The 21,158-nt window shown below is 43.4% G+C and overlaps 1 protein-coding gene across 2 annotated transcripts in view; it reads left to right on the top strand.

Annotated features, from left to right (window-relative positions):
• Nucleotides 1-21,158, top strand: part of rassf4a (Ras association domain family member 4a) — a 327,866-nt gene that overhangs the window by 225,765 nt on the left and 80,943 nt on the right. For both annotated transcript variants that reach the window (XM_063070316.1, XM_063070317.1), the window contains exons 3-4: nt 4,721-4,818; nt 12,931-13,006. In XM_063070316.1, the coding sequence (XP_062926386.1) occupies nt 4,760-4,818; nt 12,931-13,006 (135 nt within the window). In that variant the 5' untranslated portion in view covers nt 4,721-4,759. The remainder of the gene's footprint in view (nt 1-4,720; nt 4,819-12,930; nt 13,007-21,158) is intronic.

The following is a 21,158-nucleotide window of genomic DNA, read 5'->3' as shown; positions in this document are numbered from 1 at the left end:
AACCATGATTAATAACAGTTTCATATTTTGTTACAATCTATCATCCACTATATTTGGTTTCAAAATTAATTGTTGTTAAAGACATAAAAATTTCTGCAACTGTTGAAATGTTTCTTTCTTCCCCTCAACCACTAATTCTGAATTGTCCATGAACACTACTCATTATTTCTACTTTCTCGTACTACATTTAATTTTTAAAAATATATTTAGTTCTGTAATTTATATTTTTATTATGTATAACACTGTACTGCTGCTACAAAACAATAAATTTCATAACATACACTCAGTGGCCACTTTATTAAGTGCCACCTGTACCGAATAAAGTGGCCACTGAATGTATGTTTGTGGTCTTCTACTGCTATAGCCCATCCACTTCAATGTTCAACATGTTGTGCATTCAGAGATGTTCTTCTGCACACCACTATGGTAACACACTGTTATTTGAGTTACTGTTGCTTTCCTGTCAGTTTGTATCCCTCTGGATTATTGGGAATCCCTTGGGATTAATAAAGTATATCTATCTATCTATCTAAACCAGTCTAGCCATTCTCCTCTGAGCTCTCTCATTAACAAGGCATTTTCACCACAGAACTACTGCTCACTGGATATTTTGTTTGTTTTTCATACCATTCTCTGTAAACCCCAGAGCCAGGATTCCCAACCCGGGATCCAGGGACCCCTTGGTTAATGGTAAGGGGAACCCCTGCTCTCAAGACTGTTGTGTGTGGAAATCCCAGGAGATCAGCAGTTCCTGAGATATTCAAACCACACTGTCTGGCACCAACAATCATTCCATGGTCAAAATCACTTAGATTACATTTCTTACCTATTCTGAAGTTGGGTCTGAACGACAACTGAATCTCTTGACTGTGTCTGCCTGCTTTTATGCATTGAGTTGCTGCCACATGATTGGCTGATTAGGTATTTGTATTAACGAGCAGGGAACAGCTCTGCCTAATAGAGAGCCCACTGAGTGTATGTCAGTGATAATAAATCTGATTACGATTCAAGAGCAGGTAAAAAGCCATAAAATCTCAGCACAATGCTCACTGAAACTGCATACAATAATCGGTATTGAGATGATTGCTAACCCGACAAGATTAGCTTGAAATGAGTGATCCAGTGTCACAAGCTACCGATCCTAGAAACAACCGGATTGCAATTTAAAAATTCACAGCGATTCATTATGAAGTTGCTAACACTCCCCGTTAATTTGCATTTTATATTTAACCTGTACCAACCTTGCAAGTATTCCAGGGTGTTGAAAACGACTGGATTTGGCACTTCACTCGTCAGTAACTGTGAAACGTGTTAACACAACAGTGCACCATAGAATACAGTGGACTTGCACTCCACAACCCCCCTACTTACACTGTCCTCATGTTGTAATCATGGAATAGTAGTCACGTGGTTAGTAAATTCCCAGCTTAAATTCCACCTCAAGAACTGCTTAATGAGGGACAGGAAACCCTTTCAAGTCATTGGTTTTGTGTGTTGGTTAAAGGTGTTTTATGATTATATCCTCATTTTAGGAAAAACGGTTAGGTTTTTTATCTTGTTTTCCATTGGTTACCCAAGATAGTATAACACCTGCAGTACGAGTTACAAAGAAGCCGAAGTGTTTTACTGCAGATTATTTGGAAGTGAAAGATCATGGTATTACTCAATCAATATCAAAGGTTCAAACACAACCTTATCCACTTGTGAATGTCCCCTCAATAAAATCGGTTTGTGTCTAAGACCCATTATGCAACTTTGATTGGATTTGGGCTTAACACAGCTCAGATAAGATAGTGAAAGGCTTTTAGTTGAATGTTTTCATACTAACTGAGTAGAGCAGAGTGCTAAATACACATCCCTGTACTGCTCCTGTGGAGATTGTGGAGGTTTGCCAATCTGAACTGAATTGGGTCTACAAGTAAAGAAATCCAGGTTCCAATTGCACAAGGGGGCATTGAAACCAGCTCTTGAAGTTTACTGATTAGTTTTGAATAGCATCTTCTGCAGACCTGTTGCTTTGGTAGGTGAATTGTAAAGGGACATTGGGCATGGCCCAATCGCTCCACTCAACCTTGGAGAGAATTCCGGATGCCTTCAAGCTCTGAAGTTCAACATCAATGTTAGAACATAGTACATAAGGTACTGGACATGCTTTATGGAGTCTTGGTGCTTCTACTTCATCCAGTTCAATTCTGGCCCTTCATGTTTTGAGTTTATCAATTCTCTTCCCAAACACCTTGGCATTAGCATTGAGAAGCTGTGACAGTCTCTGGTTAGCGCTACCATTTGGGCAGCTGTTGCCTGTTGATGTCACACTGAGAACTTTGACTGAGTGCCTGACTAGTTGGATTTTTCTCAACCATTCATGTCCGAAAAGCGCTGGCTCTCCACTTTCCAACACATAAAGCTCTAACTGCTGTGTTTGGCCTTCATACATCATAGTCACTTTCAGCTTCCGTCTGGGAGACACGTTTTTTCCCTGTGTAGGCCTTTAGCATCTCTGAGATCTTCTCTAATGGTATCTTAGAAAACAGTGTGTTGTAGTAAGTCTCTGAAATTATCAACAAAGCAGCTCCATTTTCACTTTTACACCAGACACATCTACTGTGATCTAGATGATTTTGTGATCTGTTTCAATAAAACTTTGCAGTTCTAGGAATGACAGCTCACCTTTGTCAGACTCTGTGGTGTCTAATTCTGTTTCACATTCAGTCACTTTATGCATTTGCTTAGTTTGGTGTTGAAACTTTTCACTCGGTGTGGTTTCTCTCTTTGGTTGTGCTTTTAATCTGACTTGTACACTCTCTATGTGACCTTTTCTGTTACACTCTCTTACAAACTTTTTCTTTTCAATCAATAGTCATTTGCATCATGGAAGGATTCACCACATCAATAACATTTCTAGCTTTTTCTACCATTCAGGGACATTTTGTGTATTTCAGATTCTAGCCTCTTTTTTCTGTAGTTCTGCTGCATCCTTTGCTGCAGTCACTAATGATATTGCAATGGTCAATGCCTATGTTAGGGTTAGGTCTGTTTCTGACAGTAGCCTCATTTGAGTGCTTTGACTATGCATGCCACGTACAAGCCAGTCCCTTGATGCATCAGAAAGTCCATCTCTAAAGTCACATTACCGGGAAAGTTTGCTCACATTCATGTGCCTATCTAAATGTCCATTAAAAATCTCTAATGTATTTGCCTCTACCACCACCCCAGGCAGCACATTCCAGACCCCTCGCATCTCTTTTGAAATTCCCCCCCCCCACCCTCACCCTCTGGTATTAGACATTTCAACCCTGGATAAAAGAAACTCGCTGTCTACTCTATCTGTGCCACTCAAAATCTTATAAACCTCTATCAGATCTCCCCTCAGCCTCCAACACTCCAGAGAAAACAACCCGAGTTTGCCCAACCGCTCATTATTGCACATGCTGTCTAATCCAGGCAATCTTGGTAAATCTCTTCTGCACCCCTCCAAAACGTCAACATCCTTCCTATAATGAGGAGACCAGAACTGTATGCAATACTCCAGATGCTGGAGTTTTATAAAGCTGCACCACAACTTTTGAACTCAGTGCCTCGACTGATAAAGGCAAGTATGCCATAGGCCTTCTTAACCACCCCGTCAACCTGTGTAGACACTTTCAGGGAGTTATGAACTTGGACTCCAGGATACCTCCTCTCATCAACACTGTTAAGGATCTTGCCGTTAACAGTATACTGTTTCTGTACATTGATCTACTAAGGCGTAATGATTTGTCCGAGTTCCTGTATTAACCACATACCTACTGATAATAAACACAAAATAATCTACAGATGCTCGGATCAAAGCAACACTCACAACACGCTGGAGGAACTCAGCAGGTCGGGCAGCATCCGTGGAAACGATGAGTTGACATTTAGGGCCAGAACCCTTCGTCAAGACTGAAGAGGGAAGGGGCAGAGGCCCTATAAAGAAGGTGGGGGAGGGTTGGAATGTACCTTTCGGGCCGGAACCCTTCGTCAGGACTGAAAAGGGAAGGGGCAAATTACTGGTTTTTCAACTGAACCTACCAGCCTTCTCCTTCCAACCCTCCCCCCACCTTCTTTATAGGGCCTCTGCCCCTTCCCTCTTCAGTCCTGATGAAGGGTTCTGGCCCGAAACGTCGACTCATCGTTTCCACGGGTGCTGCCCAACCTGCTGAGTTCCTCCAGCGTGTTGTGAGTGTTACCTACTGATAATGACTCTCTTTTTCTGATCTGAGCACATTGTGAAAATGGTGTCTGATGACTGATTTCCAAAAGCAGATTCATAAGACTCGGTTCTCTTTTTGCAGATTCAACCTCAAAAGGGGCTGATTAAACTTGAAGTTCTTTTTGAAAGTAGAGAAAGAGAAATATTTCTAATGCACAACACAAATGGAGTTACTTAATGAATTGCTGCTGTAAATCTGCATTGTACTTCCTCTATTCTATAAGGCTAATTTAACATATCTGTCACTGGTATGACCAAGTTATGATCTAACTAGTTGTAACTTGCTGTATGTTCAGTTCCTTTCCATCTTTCATCACCAGACTGATATTTCCAAAACATGCCCAGACTTCTGTTTTGCTCTGAGATTGAGGGTTACTGTGATACATACCACTGGCCGGTTCTACCTGGAATGTTATTTTTGAAGAAGATAAGTTATTGTTGGCAGAAGTGGTTGTTAGTGATGTAACAAGCCCCCTTTTCTTTCAGGGAGACGGATTTCAGAGAGGGGTCAACAATAAAGAAGAGATGGAGGGAAGTCAGCACACTGCTCTTGTTAAAATCAGCGAAGAGAAATTCATTTCAAAGTAAGTGAAGCCAATCACTTTCAGATTCAAATTTAGCTTTCTTTATCACGTACCTCAAAACAATTAAATGTGCCATTTGCGTTAACAACCAACACATACACTTTCCTCTCCTATCAGGTTCCTACTTTCAAGCCCATTAGATCTTTAGCACCTATCACCTGCCAGATTCTCACTTCATCCCTCCTCCCCATCACCTATCTAACCCCTCACCTATCCACCTACCGTCTTGTACTCCTTCCCCTAACCCCCACTCACCTATCTACCCTCTCATCTATAACCTGCCAGATTCTCACTTCATCCCTCCTCCCCATCACCTATCTAACCTCTCACCTATCACCTGCCAATTTGTACTCCTTCCCCTCCCCCTACCCTCTTATTCTGGCATCTGGGCAATTTTCTCTGGGCCAGATGGACTTCATAACTCCCTTTTTCTTAATCTATCTATCTATCTATCTATCTATCTATCTATCTATCTATCTATCTATCTATCTACCTATCTGTCTATCTCTATCCCCCCTCTCTCTCTCCCCCTTCCTCCCCCTCTCTTCCCCTCTCCCCCCCTCCCCTCCCCCTCTCTCTCCCTCACCCATCTCTCTCTCTCGCCCCCTACTATAGAGTACTTGCATCTTTCTAGTGTTTTCATGACTGCAAGATGCAAAACACTATGAGCAGTTACTTTCTGAGTGCCATCAGTGTAAAACGCAGTCGCTAATTGAACTACAGCCAGCAAGTTCTTTAGAGTAAAGACATTTATTTTTGACCATCTGTATTCCAGAAGAACTGTGTCTCTATCTGAGTCACAAATCTCTTTCAGTGTGAGTGAAAATGTGTGTTTACGAAGGTGGGTGTTGCTAGCAATGGCAGCATTTATTGCCTATCCCTGGTTGATCTTGGGAAGGCTGCGGTGAGCTACCATTTTGAACTGCTGGGAGAGGGAACAGTGCGAGACCTCCAGTGAGGGTCCTACATGGTGAATGTCGCCTTCGTGAGGCACTGCCTTTTGAAGATTTGCTTGGTACCAGGAGAGGCTAGTGCTTTGTGCTTTGGTGGAGCTGCCTGAGTCTACAGCCTTCTTTCGATCCTGTGCATCGGAGCCCCCATACCAAGAGGTGATGCAACCCGTCAGAATTCTCTCCGTGGCATTTCCTCCCTTTCTTCCTTCCTCCCTCGCTCATTGGTACCTTCTACCCAGTGGGGAGCAGAAAATAGAGAGAATGACTGGGGTGGGGTCTTAGATTACGCTGGCTGCTTTACTGAGGCAGTAGGAAGTGTAGAGGCTGGTCCCTGTGATGTGCTGAGTTGTGTCCACACCTCTGCTCTTTCTTGCAGTTCTGTGCGGAGCAGTTACCATTCCAAGCCTTGAGGGTCAACTGACAAATGTCAAATTTCCTGAGGCTTCTGAAGAAGTATTTAATGGTGAGCCTGCTTGTCTGTGGAGTCTCTGTGGTAGGACCAGGACAAGGCTACTGGTGATGTTTACAGCTAGGAACATGAAGTTCTCAACCATATCCACACCAGCACCACTGATACATACAGGGGTTGCTGATTATTTTAAAATCAGGTCTTATTTTACTTTTCTCAATTCTAGAGACATTGTATCAAAAATTATTTAGTGAATGAGAGAAATAGAATGACGGATACTTATTGAAAGACGCTGTTAGGCACGGACGTCGTAATCTTGTAATCACTCCAGCTGCTCACTTCTGTCTCACGAGGTTGTGACCACATCTTGTTTTAAATCTTGAATTGTAAGCAGTTTCCATTCTTAAAATTTCTGGTAAATCAGCTTTCAGACTGAATGAAAGATGCACAATCTAGTATTTTAGAGACACTAGAGACTGCAGATGCAGGAAATCTGGAGCAACACACAATTTGCTCAATCTGGAGCAAGAGACAAGTTTCTCAGAGGATCAGGCAACATCCACTGGAGGGAAATGGACAGTCGATGTTTCTGGTCCAGATGAAGGGTCTCAACTCAATAATTATTATTATTCCAATAATAAGCCATTCCATGTGCGATTCCAGCTGATTTGTGTTGGTGGCCACAGCCTCAGTGCTGCAGAGAGCAGAGTAAACAGTGCAGAGCACCCTTGCCTCTGGTCCTGATACCCAGCCTTTTCAATCCTTCTAGCTCAACATTTAAATTGTCCAAACAATGGGTCATCCCTTGCACTGGGACCCGGGCAGCCACATTCAGGCCCAAACGCAACCTTTCCAAATTGAAAATATATATTCCGTCTGGGTAGCCTCCAACCTGATGGCATGAACATTGACTTCTCTAACTTCCGCTAATGCCCCACCTCCCCCTCATACCCCATCCGTTATTTATTTAAATACACACATTCTTTCTTTCTCTCACTCTCCTTTTTCTCCCTCTGTCCCTCTCACTATACCCCTTGCCCATCCTCTGGGTCCCCCCCCTTGTCTTTCTCCCTGGGCCTCCTGTCCCATGATCCTCTCATATCCCCTTTGCCAATCACCTGTCCAGCTCTTGGCTCCATCCCTCCCCCTTCTGTCTTCTCTTATCATTTTGGATCTCCCCCTACCCCTCCCACTTTCAAATCTCTTACTAGCTCTTCTTTCAGTTAGTCCTGACAAAGGGTCTCGGCCCGAAATGTCGACTGTACCTCTTCCTAGAGATGCTGCCTGGCCTGCTGCGTTCACCAGCAACTTTTATGTGTGTTGCTTTCCAAATTGACCTGGCATCTTAGATTGATCCAACCTCACTCTCGATTTGGGAGGATGTGCTCTGAAACTCCTCTGCTCCGATTTTTCTCCGCTTTGCACGCCCCAACTCCATCTCGACCATGTCTCAACCTCGTCCCAACCACTTCTCCTTGCTCCAATTCTACATCGCACCCGCACACCTCAACCATCAAGTCAGCCGCGTCCTCACTCACCTCCTTATTGTTTCCAAAGGTCGGCTACCACAATTTTCCACAAAGAAATTGTTATCAATGAAGGTGCTGCACATGAGGCTGCTTAACAAGATAAATGCCGGTGGTATTTCAGGAAAGGTACTAGCTTGGACAGAGCATTGAATGATGGGCAGGAGGAAAAGAGTGGGAATAAAGAGAACCTTTCTGTTTGGCTGAGTTGCCCGCTGTTGAGTGGTATACCACAGGGGTCTGTGTTGGGACTGCTTTTTACACTATATGTCAATGATTTGAATGATACAATTGATAGATTTGTGGCAAAAGATTTGTGGACAACATGAAGATAAGTGAAGGGACAGTTAGTGTTGGGGAAGGAGGGAAACTGCAGCAGGATTGGATCAGATTAGAACAATGGACAAAAATATGGCAGATGGAATACAGTATCCGGAAGTGTATGGCCATGCACTTTGATAGAAGGAATAAAAGTGAAGACTATTTTCAAAATAGGGAGAAAATTCGAAAATCAGAGGTGCAAGGGAATTTGGAAATCGGTGTGTAGGATTGCCTAATGGTTAATTTGCAGGTTGAGTCAGTGGTGAGGAAGGCAAATGCAATGTTAGCATTCATTTCAAGATGCTGAAATCTTCAACTGCTCCTTGCTTCAGTCTAAGATCCCCTCGTGTTTTAAGAAGGCACTGATAATCCTGGTGCCGAAGAAGAGCAAGGTGACATGCCTGAATGACTATTGACCTGTGGCTCTGACATCAATTGCTATGAAGTGGTTCAAGTGGTTGGTTATGGCACACATCAACCACAGCCTACCGATCAACCTTGACGCTTTGCAATTCACCTGCCGGAGCGACAGGTCTATGGCAGATGCCATCTCTCTGGCCCTACATTCCTCCTTAGAGCACCTGGAGAATAAAGATGCATATGTAAGGCTCCTTTTCATTGACTACAGCTCTGCCTTTAATACCATCATTCCAAATAAACTGATTCCTAAGCTCCGGAACCTGGGCCTTAGCACTCAGATCTGCAGCTGGATCTTCAACTTTCTCACAGACAGGACCCAGGCTGTAAAAACAGGAGACAAGCTCTCCTCTACAATCACTCTGAGCACCGGTGCCCCACAAGGCTGTGTATTCAGCCCCCTGCTGTACTCACTGTACACCTATGATTGTGTAGCCAAGTTTCCATTGAATAAGTTTGCTGATGACACCGCAATTGTAGGCCGTATCCTGGGTAATGATGAGTTTGAGTACAGAAAGGAAATTAAGAACCTGGTGGCATGATGTGAAGATAATAACCTATCCCTCAACGTCAGCAAGACGAAGGAATTGGTTGTTGACTTCAGAAGGAGTAGCGGATCGCACGACACCATTTACATCAGTGGTGCGCAAATGGAACAGGTCAAAAGCTTTAATTTCCTTGGGATCAATATCACAAATGACCTGACTTGGTGTAACCAAGCAGAGTTCACTGCCAAGAAGGCCCACCATGCTTCCTGAGAAAGCTAAAGAAATTTGTCCTGTCCCCTAAAACCCTCACTAATTTTTATAGATGCACCGTAGAAAACATTCTTCTAGGGTGCATCACAACCTGGTATGGAAGTTGTCCTGTCCAAGACCGGAAGAAACTGCAGAAGATCATAAACACAGCCCAACACATCACACAAACCAATCTTCCGTCCTTGGACTCACTTTACACCGCACGCTGTCGGAGCAGTGCTGCCAGGATAATCAAGGACACGACCCACGCAGCCAACATACTTTTCGTCCCTCTTCCCTCCGGGAGAAGGTTCAGGAGCTTGAAGTCTCGTACAGCCAGATTTGGGAACAGCTTCTTTCCAACTGCGATAAGACTGCTGAACGGATCCTGACCCGGATCTGGGCCGTACCCTCCAAATATCTGGACCTGCCTCTCGGTTTTTTTGCACTACCTTACTTCCCATTTTTCTATTTTCTATTTATGATTTATAATTTAAATTTTTACTATTTACTATCGATTTGTAATCCAGGGAGCGCGAAGCGCAGAATCAAATATCGCTATGATGATTGTAGTACGCTCTAGTATCAATTGTTTGGCAACAATAAAGTAAAGTAAAAGTAAGAATGAGACTTTATAAGGCATTCATCAGACTGCACCTGGAGTATTGTAAACAGTTTCGGGCTCCTTATTTAGGAAAGGATCTACTGCTATTGCAGACAGTCTACTGGAATTTCACAAGAACGATTCCAGGAATTAAGTGATTATCGTATAAGGAGCATAAAGCACTGTTGAGGCCTCACTTGGGTATTGTGGCAGTTTTGGGCCCCTTATCTGACAACGGATATGCCGACTCTGGAAAGGGTTCAGAGGAAGTTCATGAGAGCGTTTCGTGGAAAGAAACAATTATATTATGAAGAGCATTTGAATGCTCTGGGCCTGTTCTCACTACAATTTAAAAGAATGGGGGGATATCACTGAAACCTATACAGTGTTGAAAGGCCTTGATAGAGTGGATGTGGAGAGGATGTTTCCTGTTGTGGATGGAGTCTACAATCAGAGGGCACAGCCTCAGAATTGATGGATGTCCCTTTAGAACAAAGATGAGGAGGAATTTTTTTAGCCAGAGGGCAGCGAATCTGTGGAATTCGTTGCCACAGTTGACTGTGGAGGCCAGGTGATTTCAGTGTATTTAAGGCAGAGTTTGATAGGTCCAAAAACATGAGAAAATCTGCAGATGCTGGAAATTACAAAGCAACACAAACAAAATGATGGAGGTACTCAGCAGGCCAGGCAACATCTATGGAAAAGAGTATACAGTCAATGTTTAAGGTCAAGACTCTTCATCAGGGCTGGAAAGGAAGGGGAGAAGTCAAAGTAAAATGGTGGAGGGGCAGGGAGGAAGAAGTTTTTAGGTGGCAGGTCACAGGTGATACTGACAGAAGGAGAGGGAGTGAAGTAAAGTCCTGTGAGTTTGATAGGTTCCTGATTTGTAAGGGCATCAAAGGTTGCTGGGTGAAGGCAGGAGAATGGGGTTGAGAGGGAAAATGGATCAGCTATGATGAAATGGTGGAGCAGACATAATGGGCTGATTCGCCTAATTTTCTCCTCTTTCAAGTCTTATAATGGACGCTGCTTTCTTGTGATAGCGCTCCTTGTAGATGTGCTCAATGGTGAGGAGGACTTTTCCCGTCATGGATTGAGCTGTGTCCACCACTTTCTGCTGCCTGTGTTCGTGGGCATTTGTGTTTCTATACCAATGAAATGTCAGTATTTAGAAACATTTTTCAATAGAATTGTTGGCAAAAGAACGGATCAATACACAAACTGCTGGAGAAACTCAGTGGGTCAGGCGGCATCTGTGGGAGGAATTGGACAGTCGTTGTTTTGGGCTGAGGCCGCCCATCTGGACCCAAAGCACTGACTGACTTTTCTCCCCCTGCAGATGCTGCCTGACCTGCTGAGTTCCTTGAGCACCTTTCCTGCATCTGCAGCCTTCTTTGTCAGAAAGATACTGGATTGTGCATCTTTCATTCAGTCAGAAGGGTCATTGGTTATGGTTATGTTATCCATAATTTTATGAATGGAAACTACATCCAGTTCATTATTTAGAGCAAGATGTTGCCACAGCCTCTCAAGACGGAAGTGAGTGATTGGAGTGATTAAAAGGGAAAGTAGAGACACGATGTCTGTGGCTCCCATCACCATGTGAAAACAAATATAAAGTAACACTGTAGAAATGAAATGTCTTGAGATACATGTTCAAATTCAGATTTACTTATCGCATGTACGTTCAAATGTACCGCACAGTGAAATGTGTCATTTATGTTTACAACCAGCACATGTGCTGGGGACAACATGCATCATCACAATGCTCAGCAGAACAACACAGAACAGACTAAGCAATGAAAGCAGCAACAGTGAGACAAGCTCCTGTACACCGCCCCCCCCCCACACACACACACACACAACACGGACACTTCTCCAATTGCAGGCCAGGCCTCCAGACCATGGTCTCCATGGTCTCAAGAACCTTATGTCATCTACTCAAAAATAAACAGAGGCTGATTTATCTTTCCTGCTTCACCCTAAGACATAGAAGACAAATAAAATGCAAGGGCCACCATGAGGCAGACTGAAAAAATAGAGTTTAGCTTTAGTGTACAGGAGGTTCGTCCAAGAGTCAGATAACAGCAGGGTAGAAGCTGTCCTTGAGCCTGGTGGTACATTTTCTCAAGCTTCAACATGCTTGAAAATGCTCTCAAGCCTTTGTATATTCTCCCTGATGGGAGGGGAGAAGAGAGAATGCCTGAGGTACAAGGGGTATATGGGAGGAGAGGAATGTTCGCTGTTTTGGGTTTAGAGCTTCATTAGGACCAGAATAGGGTCTCAACCAGTCCTCCCCCCAGCAAATACTCCCTGACCACCAGAGTTACATAGAACATAGAAACTTACGACACATTACAGGCCCTTCAGCCCACAATGTTTGCTGAGGCTCTTAAAAGAACCTCTTGTATCCGTTTCCACTGCTGCCGCCAGCAGTGCATTCCACACACCCATCACTCTCTGTGTGAAGAATTTACCCCTGACATCTCCTCAGTACCTATTTTCAAACACCTTAAAACTGTGCCCCCTCGGGTTAGCCATCTCAGCCTTTGACTATCCACATGATCAATGCACCTCATCATCTTATACACCTCTGTCAGGTCACCTCTCATTCTCCGTCGCTCCAAGGAGAAAAGGCCATGTTCACTCAACTACTTCCAGTAGATTGTTCTTTGCTCCAGATTCCAACATCTGCTGTGTATACCTGTCCTCCTCACCTGCCTATCACCTCCCCTTCCTCCCATGGTCCACTCTCTCTCCTATTAGATTCTTTCTTCTCCAGCCCTTTACCTTTTCCACCTATCACCTCCCAGCTTCTTACTTCCTCCCCCCTCCCAAATCCGTCAGGTTTTACCTATCACCACCTAGATTGTCCTCCTTCCCTTCTTTGCCACCTTCTTATTTCGGTGTCTTACCCCTTCCTTTCCAGGCCTGAAGAAGGGTCTTGGCCCAAAATGTCCACTGTTTATTCATTTCCATAGATGCTGCCTGAGCTGCTGAGTTCCTCCAGCATTTTGTGTGTGTTGCTCTGGATTTCCAGCATCTGCAGAATCTCTTGTGTTTGTGTCTACCTTAATTAATTTACTTATAGATATCATTATCATATTTAACATTTAATAATCTGCATTTTATCTTCATGATCCAGGTCAGAACTGTTAACGCTTCTGAAGACCTACAACTGCTACCAAGAGGGGAAGAGTTTCCAGTTAAGGCATAAAGAGGTAGGACACGCATTCACGCCGGCTTGTCAGTTTGCACAACACTGTATCGTGATGCATAGGGTGATGAAATCATGTGTAATGTCCGCTGACACTGTCAAAAGTGTTTCTCTCAGACTGTAATCTGAGGAAATAGGTTCTGTAATTCTCCATTGTGTTAATGATTAAATCATCATTTTCCATTCACATGGTTTTACCCATCACCAGTTTCACCAAGAGATGAACTTGCATGAGTATTTGAAACAAGGTGTCCTTCCCAGTTATGGCCAAGCCAGGAAGGAGCTGCTCAGCACCTCAAGGCCAGTCCAAAGCAACACACACAAAATGTTGGAGGAACTCAGCAGGTCAGGCAGCATCTATGGGAATGAATAAACAGTCAATGTTTTGTGCCAAGACCCTTCTTCAGGGCTGGAAGGGAAGGGGAGATGCCAGAATCCAGGCCAATACATCTGCTCAGCAGATCTCATCCACACCTCCACATCTGAAACACAAATGATTTATGTTCTTCTATGGCAGTGGGAATGAACCCGGAACGGGGATGTAGGGGTGGGTGATGGTAGTGAGAGGGAGCACTGAACCGTGGTTCCTGTGAGTTCACAGGCTGGAACTCCAGGAAAGGCTGGTACTAACCATTTCTGAATAGAAATGTTCTCTGTGATGAGTCACCTTCTTACAGTAATGACACTGCTGGAGCTCAAGGATACAGCAACAGACTTCATTTCTCAGAATACATCTGGACAAAGCATTACTGGCACCAACCTACCTACCATCAAGGACATGTACACAGAAAGGTGCCAGAAAAGGCTCTGTAACGTCATGAAGGATCCCACTCACCCTCGTCATGGGTGATTTGTAGAAAAAAATCAGCACGTACACGCATGCACACGTCACGCATGCACACACAGGTGCCCGCGCAAGGCTTCATGGTCATGGTAGTTTTTCTCGGGGTAAACACAAGTGCCCCATATTTGACTGCTACTTTTGTCCCTTATTTGGGAGTGAGAAAGTTGGCAACCCTAGCCCAGGGCCTTTCACAGCAGCGGTGCCTGGGTCCAAGTGCAAGGTACAATGTGCTGTTTAGACAATTTAAATATCAGCCCAGATCAGAGGCGAGAACCAATTTCACTCACTCTCCCCGATGTTCAGGGCACAGAGCCTTTTGCTGTTCCGTCATTGGGTCAATTTAAACACCAGCCCAGATAGGCTGAAAAAACGGTGTCAGAATCGGAGGCAAGAGCAGATTTTGCATGTTAACTGTGATGGTCATTCCATGGCAGTGAGGCTATGAAAACTGTCTTAGATGCTGTGCTCCGTGTCCGCCAATATGATGAACTGATAAGCCGGGTTTTGGGCCTACTCCGGTCTGCTCCGGGCTTTGGATCTGAGGACTCGATTTGGGTTTGAAAATGTTGTACGCTTCAGTTGTTTGTATGACTTTTATATTTATTTTTCTTTCTCTTGAGCATTGATGGTTATTTATTTTTATTTTTATTTTTTATTTCTTTATTTGGGTTCTTTCAGGCTTTGTGGCTACCTGTGAGCAAGCAAATCTCAAGGTTGTATAATTTATACATTCTTTGATAATAAATGGATCCTGAATCTTGAACCTTGACCTGCTCCAAGACCATAGCCCTCCTTACCCCTACTATCCATGTACCTAACCAAGCTTCTCTTAAATGTTGAACTCAAGCTCGAATGCACCACTTGTGCTGGCAACTCATTTCACACTCTAACAAACCTCTGAGAGGTGAAGTTTCCCCTCATGTTCCAGTTCAACTTCTCCCTTTCACCCTTAACCCATGACCTCTGGTTGTTGTCCCACCAAACCTCAGTGGAAAAAGCCTGTTTGCAGTTACCGTATCTATACCCCTCATAATTTTGTGTACCTCTATCAAATCTTCTCTCAGTCTTCTATGTCCTAAAGAATACAATCCTAATGTAGTCCATCATTCACTGTAACCCAGGTCCTTCAGATCTAGCAACATATTTGTAAATTTTCTCTGCACTCTTTGAACCTTATTTACATCTTTCCTGTAGGTAGGTGACTAGAAATGCACAAAATACACCAAATTAAGCCTCACTAGTGTCTTATACAGTTTCAGCATATCATTCTATCTCATCCATGGACTCCTCTACTGTCGCAATGAGGCCACACTCAGGTTGGAGGAACACACACACAGTCACACTCACACACACACACACACACACATACAGTCACACACAGACACACAAACTCATACAGACACACACACACACACACACACACACACACACACACTATCTCTCTCTTTCTGACAGTTGTGAGGTTTGTGATTTTGTTTTATTTTTGTTTTCCTCTCCTTCCTAGGACAGTGGTGTTTGTTGTATACAGTAACTGGGTCACTTTCTCCCCTCGATATTATCCTGGAGAAGGGATACTGGAAGAGCACGTTTTAATCTACAGTCCTGCTGTCGTGCATTGGGTCTGTTATCCTGAAAGTCATGGCCCTTCATGACTCACCAAGCACCCTTTGTACATGATGCGGGTATCTTCCAGAAATATAGGAAAATAACTCTCCTCTTCTCTTTTTAATTTTTATACTCATCGCTTTTAAAATTGGCTTTTGACTCATGTGCTCGGGAAATTAGATCATTCCTATTCTCTCCCTCTCTCTCCATATTCCTCAGAATTTTACACTGCTGAATTTAATCCTCCTTCAGCTTCCTGTGTTTCGAGATGAACAACGCCAGCTTCTTCAGAATTTCCTCAGTGTAAGAGCTTTCCAAACTTGCCACCCTCTCTGTGCCAGTCTCATCTCTCCTGTAATGTTCACAATGTTCATCCTGTGCGCTGTCCCAAGACAAGTTCCCCACTTGTGTTCTTTGTCTCAGGCAGTGAAGGAGAACACCACCTCGGTCCTTGATGTCCAGTGCTGCTACAGCCATCAGGCGCCTGAACCAGGGTCGGTAACTTCAATGCCTCAGCTCAACTCCAAACTGATCCCACAACCTACAGACTCCCTCTCATGGACTCTATAACTCAGTTCTCAGCGTTATTATTGTTTTGCACGTTGGTGGTTTGTCCGTTTTTGTTTGTGTATAGTTTTCATAAATTCTTTTTTTTAATTTATTTTCCTGTGAATGCCTGTAAGAAAATGAGTCTGAAGGTGATATATGATAATAAATTTAGTTTGACTTTGACCTTTAAGAATTCCACACCACTCAATATTGTGCCATTTGTTGCGGGCTCCCCTGCCTGTTGCCGGTCCTCAGATGCACTTGTCTGCACTTCTCTGGACTGAATTCACTTGTCACTTCTTTGCCCATCCGTATCTTCCTTTAGTCAAAAGTTTTCCTCCTCACAGTTACAACCAACATTCAAATCGTCTGCAAACTGGAATTTAGAAGAGAGAGAACATACTAGTACAATCCTCAGCTCAGCCATGGGCACTACCCACCCTTCAAACTGCCTTTTCCAAAGGCTCTCTTCTGGAAAGCACTGTTGGGCTATTAAAACAAAAACTTCATGCCATCTTAAAAGTTTCTTCCCCCAGGCAATTAATCTGATCAACACACATCAAAGTTGCTGGTGAACGCAGCAGGCCAGGCAGCATCTATAGGAAGAGGCGCAGTCGACGTTTCAGGCCGAGACCCTTCGTCAGTCCTGACGAAGGGTCTCGGCCTGAAACGTCGACTGCGCCTCTTCCTATAGATGCTGCCTGGCCTGCTGCGTTCACCAGCAACTTTGATGTGTGTTGCTTGAATTTCCAGCATCTGCAGAATTCCTGTTGTTTGCGTTTAAATTAATCTGATCAACCATTCTAGTTAGTACCCCCCCCATACACCCTACTATATATTACCCATGTCACTGCGCTGTAAACGCTTTAAACCAATTTTTATAATTCTGTTTACATTGTAAATAGATGCTGATATTTATTTATTTATGCACAATTTATTCCATATCTGTACTTTAACCTCTAGCTTGATTTTTATAAAATTCTTTAATCTTTGTAATTGTTGAATGTTGGTTTTTGCTGCATGTCACTCTCTGGCCAACACCCCACAGCACATTCCTAATACATGGAAATGTATACGGTGAATAATGGTGATCCTTAGTCCTTGTTCAAAACCTGCAAGATCCTGTCAGGGCGGATGCCAAAAGGAGGTTTCCTCTTGTGAGAGAACTTCAGAAGAGGGAGCACTGTTTAACAGCAACGGTTGTCTATGTAAGACAGAGAAGAAGTGTTTTTTTTTCTCAGAGGTCTGGGAATCTTTTGAATCCTCCTCCTCAAAAACATGCAACAAAAAACAACAACCATGAAGAATAAAGAATGATATAAAAATAAAAGTGCAGGTATGGGATAAAATACATAAACACCAACTTTGAGATAGAGGGATTTTCCTCCATAAGTAGAAATGTGCCAGTTCACTGCGGGTCAGTAGAAATGCAAAAGTTAAGATGACAATCAAATCTGTAATGATCTTATGAAATGGTGAGATAAACCGTAGGCTTGAGGGTCAGATGACCTACTCCTGCAATGACTTGTTCCTTATCACTGAACTTTATTGAACTAATTTACTTTAGAATGGATTAGTTTTCATTCCTGTGTTGAAATTCCTTACAAATTATTTTTGATATGTTTCTTATTACACTGCAAATTCTTTTTGATATGATTCTTATTACACTTTACAGAAGTAGTCATGTGATAAAGTGGAAGCAATGAGCTTAGTAGCAGAAAGTATTTCAAGCATTTTTTTTTGTAACCAGGTTCAGTGGTGCCACAGAGTCGTTCACAGTGGCTGTCAACAGATCACATGATTTTTTGAAAGTCGGTGTACAGCTTCTTCCCTGAATCTAGATGGTTGTAACTGTTGTATTCTTTGATTCATTCATGTTATCTTAAGTGCAATAAAATAGTGCCAGGTTGAAACTAAACCCTGCAGATCTGAATTTGGTGATAAAAGTTCATTGCTGGGAAAGTTTGATGTGATTTCTTCTCTCCACAACTGAGATTTTAGTTGCTAATCTAATATTGGACCTTGAATTACCTTGATTGACCATATTCATTTTATGTTTATTGGGCCAATTACATCTGCAATCAGTCGGCCCAAAGCAGGCTGGCACATAAACAAGTAGCATTGTGTTTACTGTGTCCCTTTCTACAGCTTAAAACACCATTCCTCCCTCGTTCTCCAGTTTCATGACCCCATTAGACCACACTTGGAATTTTGTGTTCAGTTCTGGTGGGTCTCATCAGCAAGAACAATGAGTCAGCATACAGAGAGGAGGTGCAGTGGCTAACGGACTGGTGCAGATCCAACAACCTGTCTCTGAATGTGAGCAAAACAAAAGAGATGGTTATTGACTTCAGAAGGACAAGGAGCGACCACTCTCCGCTGAACATCGACGACTCCTCCATAGAGATCGTTAAGAGCACCAAATTTCTCGGTGTTCACCTGGCGGAGAATCTCACCTGGTCCCTCAACACCAGCTCCATAGCAAAGAAAGCCCAGCAGCGTGTCTACTTTCTGCGAAGGCTGAGAAAAGTCCATCTCCCACCCCCCATCCTCACCACATTCTACAGAGGTTGTATTGAGAGCATCCTGAGCAGCTGCATCACTGCCTGGTTCGAAAATTGCACCATCTCGATCGCAAGACCCTGCAGCAGATAGTGAGGTCAGCTGAGAAGATCATCGGGGTCTCTCTTCCCACCATTACAGACATTTACACCACACACTGCATCCGCAAAGCAAACAGTATTGTGAAGGACCCCACGCATCCCTCATACAAACTCTTCTCCCTCCTGCCATCTGGCAAAAGGCACCGAAGCATTCGGGCTCTCACGATCAGACTATGTAACAGTTTCTTCCCCCAAGCCATCAGACTCCTCAATACCCAGAGCCTGGACTGACACCAACCTACTGCCCTCTACTGTGCCTATTGTCTTGTTTATTATTTATTGTAATGCCTGCACTGTTTTGTGCACTTTATGCAGTCCTGGGTAGGTCTGTAGTCTAGTGTAGTTTTTGTGTTGTTTTACGTAGTTCAGTGTAGTTTTTGTATTGTTTCATGCAGCACCATGGTCCTGAAAAACGTTGTCTCATTTTTACTGTGTACTGTACCAGCAGTTATGGTCAAAATGACAATCAAAAGTAACTTGACTTGACTTGACTTGACCTCATTATAGGAAGAACGTGGAAGCTTTAAAGAGGGTGCAGAGAAGATTTGCTAGGATGCTGCTTGGATTAGAAAGCATGTCTTATGAGTAAAGTTTGAGCGAGCTAGGGCTTTTCACTTTTGATGACTCGATAGAGGTGTACAAAATCATAACAGGAATAGATCACGTGGATAGCCAGAGATTTTTTCCCAGGCGTAAGTGTTTGGAGGAAAATATAGGGGGAATAACAGAGAGAGTTTGTTACAGAGAGTGACGGTTGCATGGAACATCCTGCTGGGGTAGTGATAGAGGCAGATACATTCCGGACATTTTAGAAACTCTAGATAGGCACATGGATGGTAGAACAAGGGAGGGCTATGTAGGAGGGAAGGATTAGATTGATCTTAGAGTAGGTTAAAAGGAGGATACAACATCATAGGCCAAAATCTATACTCTACTATGCTGTAGTGTTCTATCTTCAATGAAACATTGACCCCGTTTTTCCTCTCCTCAGATACTGCTCAGCCTGCTGACAATCACCAACACTTTCTGCTTTTATTGCAGATTTACGCAATCAGTCACAGAATTTCAGTTCCACTTTTGAGCTAAGAAGGGAATGTCTCGAGGACAATTTTGTCCCAGGTCAGAAACCCCACTTCCTTCATGGGCTGGGTTAGCTGGAGAGCAACCCATGTGAGTTGCCTCACTCTTTGGCAGCAGCCACAGAATTCTCACTTCTTTAAAGATTTTTATATCCATTCAGTAAATCGCCACTTAGCTACCTCAGGCATCAACAGAAAGCCCCAGATAATTCTATTGTCTAAGTCTGCAGATCTGCTCAGTAGTTTTCAGGAAAGGAGAGTGTTGCTCAAGAGGATATTGCAGACATTGGCCAAGTTTATCTCAGATCACAGTAAAGTGGAAGTTATTTAAGATATTCCATCCTGCAAGTGGAACAGAAGTCACAAAAGAATAATAATGTTGCAAACTGCTTAAGTATTGCTAACTGAAATAACAGACCCTGTGCAGACAGTTAAACAGAAGCCACGTTCCTCTCGGTGTTGTTCTAAAGTCAAAGGCAAAGTCAAGCTTATTGTCAATACCCACATGTATGCACAGGTGCTGGGATTATGGATTCATTGAAACTAATTGATTAATGAAAGGCCTTGACAGAGTGGATGTGGAGACAATGCTTCCTATGGTGGTGGGATCGAGGACCAGAGGACACAGCCTCAGAATAGAGGGACGTACATTTACAACAGAGATGAGGAGGAATGTCTTTATCCAGAGGGTTGTGAATCTGTGGAAGATGAGGGGTGGAAAAGGGGGGAGATAATGTAAGAAGCTGGAAGGTGATAGATGGAAGAGCTAAAAGGCTGAAGAAGATGGAATCTGATAGGAGAGGGCACTGGTCCATAGAAATGGCCCATTTAACTTCACTTGCCCTTTTAATGAAGGCTGATGATCCTTTCGGGAGTGAGACCAGGATGGATGAAACAGCCTTGGGACCAGAGGTACCAAAAATGTGCAGCCCTCCTTCAGGATTGTGAGAAATCACTGCTAAACTTTCTTGATGCAATGATCAAACAAGGGTTAGACATGTTCCATAACTGTGTAGTGGCCAGAGGAAGCAGTGGTGTGTAGCTCCCAACACTGTAGTCAGCAGTCCTGCCAGATTCAGTTAGATTGAGCCCAAGGTTCCAGCAGATATTTAATCGGTCCAGACCTGTGGAATGGGTTAACATAATTATGTTCTGCAATGCACAGATCACAGGAAGCAATCAGTGAGTAAAGACTGTGACCAAGAATGTTCCTCTCTGATCCACCACATTATAAATCCTTCCCTATTCTCTAACAAAACCTGCAGAGGACAGTGACTGCGGTGGGCCCTTTCACCTGTCGCATTCAGAGTCAGGTTTAATGTATTATCACTGACATATGCCGTGAAACTTGCTGTTTTGTGGCAGCTGTAAATGCAAGGCAATAAAAACTACTATAAATTGCAATCAGAATACGTA

This window comes from Mobula hypostoma, chromosome 18 (genome assembly GCF_963921235.1).
Source record: "Mobula hypostoma chromosome 18, sMobHyp1.1, whole genome shotgun sequence".
Classification (NCBI taxonomy): Eukaryota; Metazoa; Chordata; class Chondrichthyes; order Myliobatiformes; family Myliobatidae; genus Mobula; species Mobula hypostoma.
The sequence above is the reverse complement of the archived record's forward strand: the minus strand, read 5'-3'. Positions and strand labels throughout refer to the sequence as shown.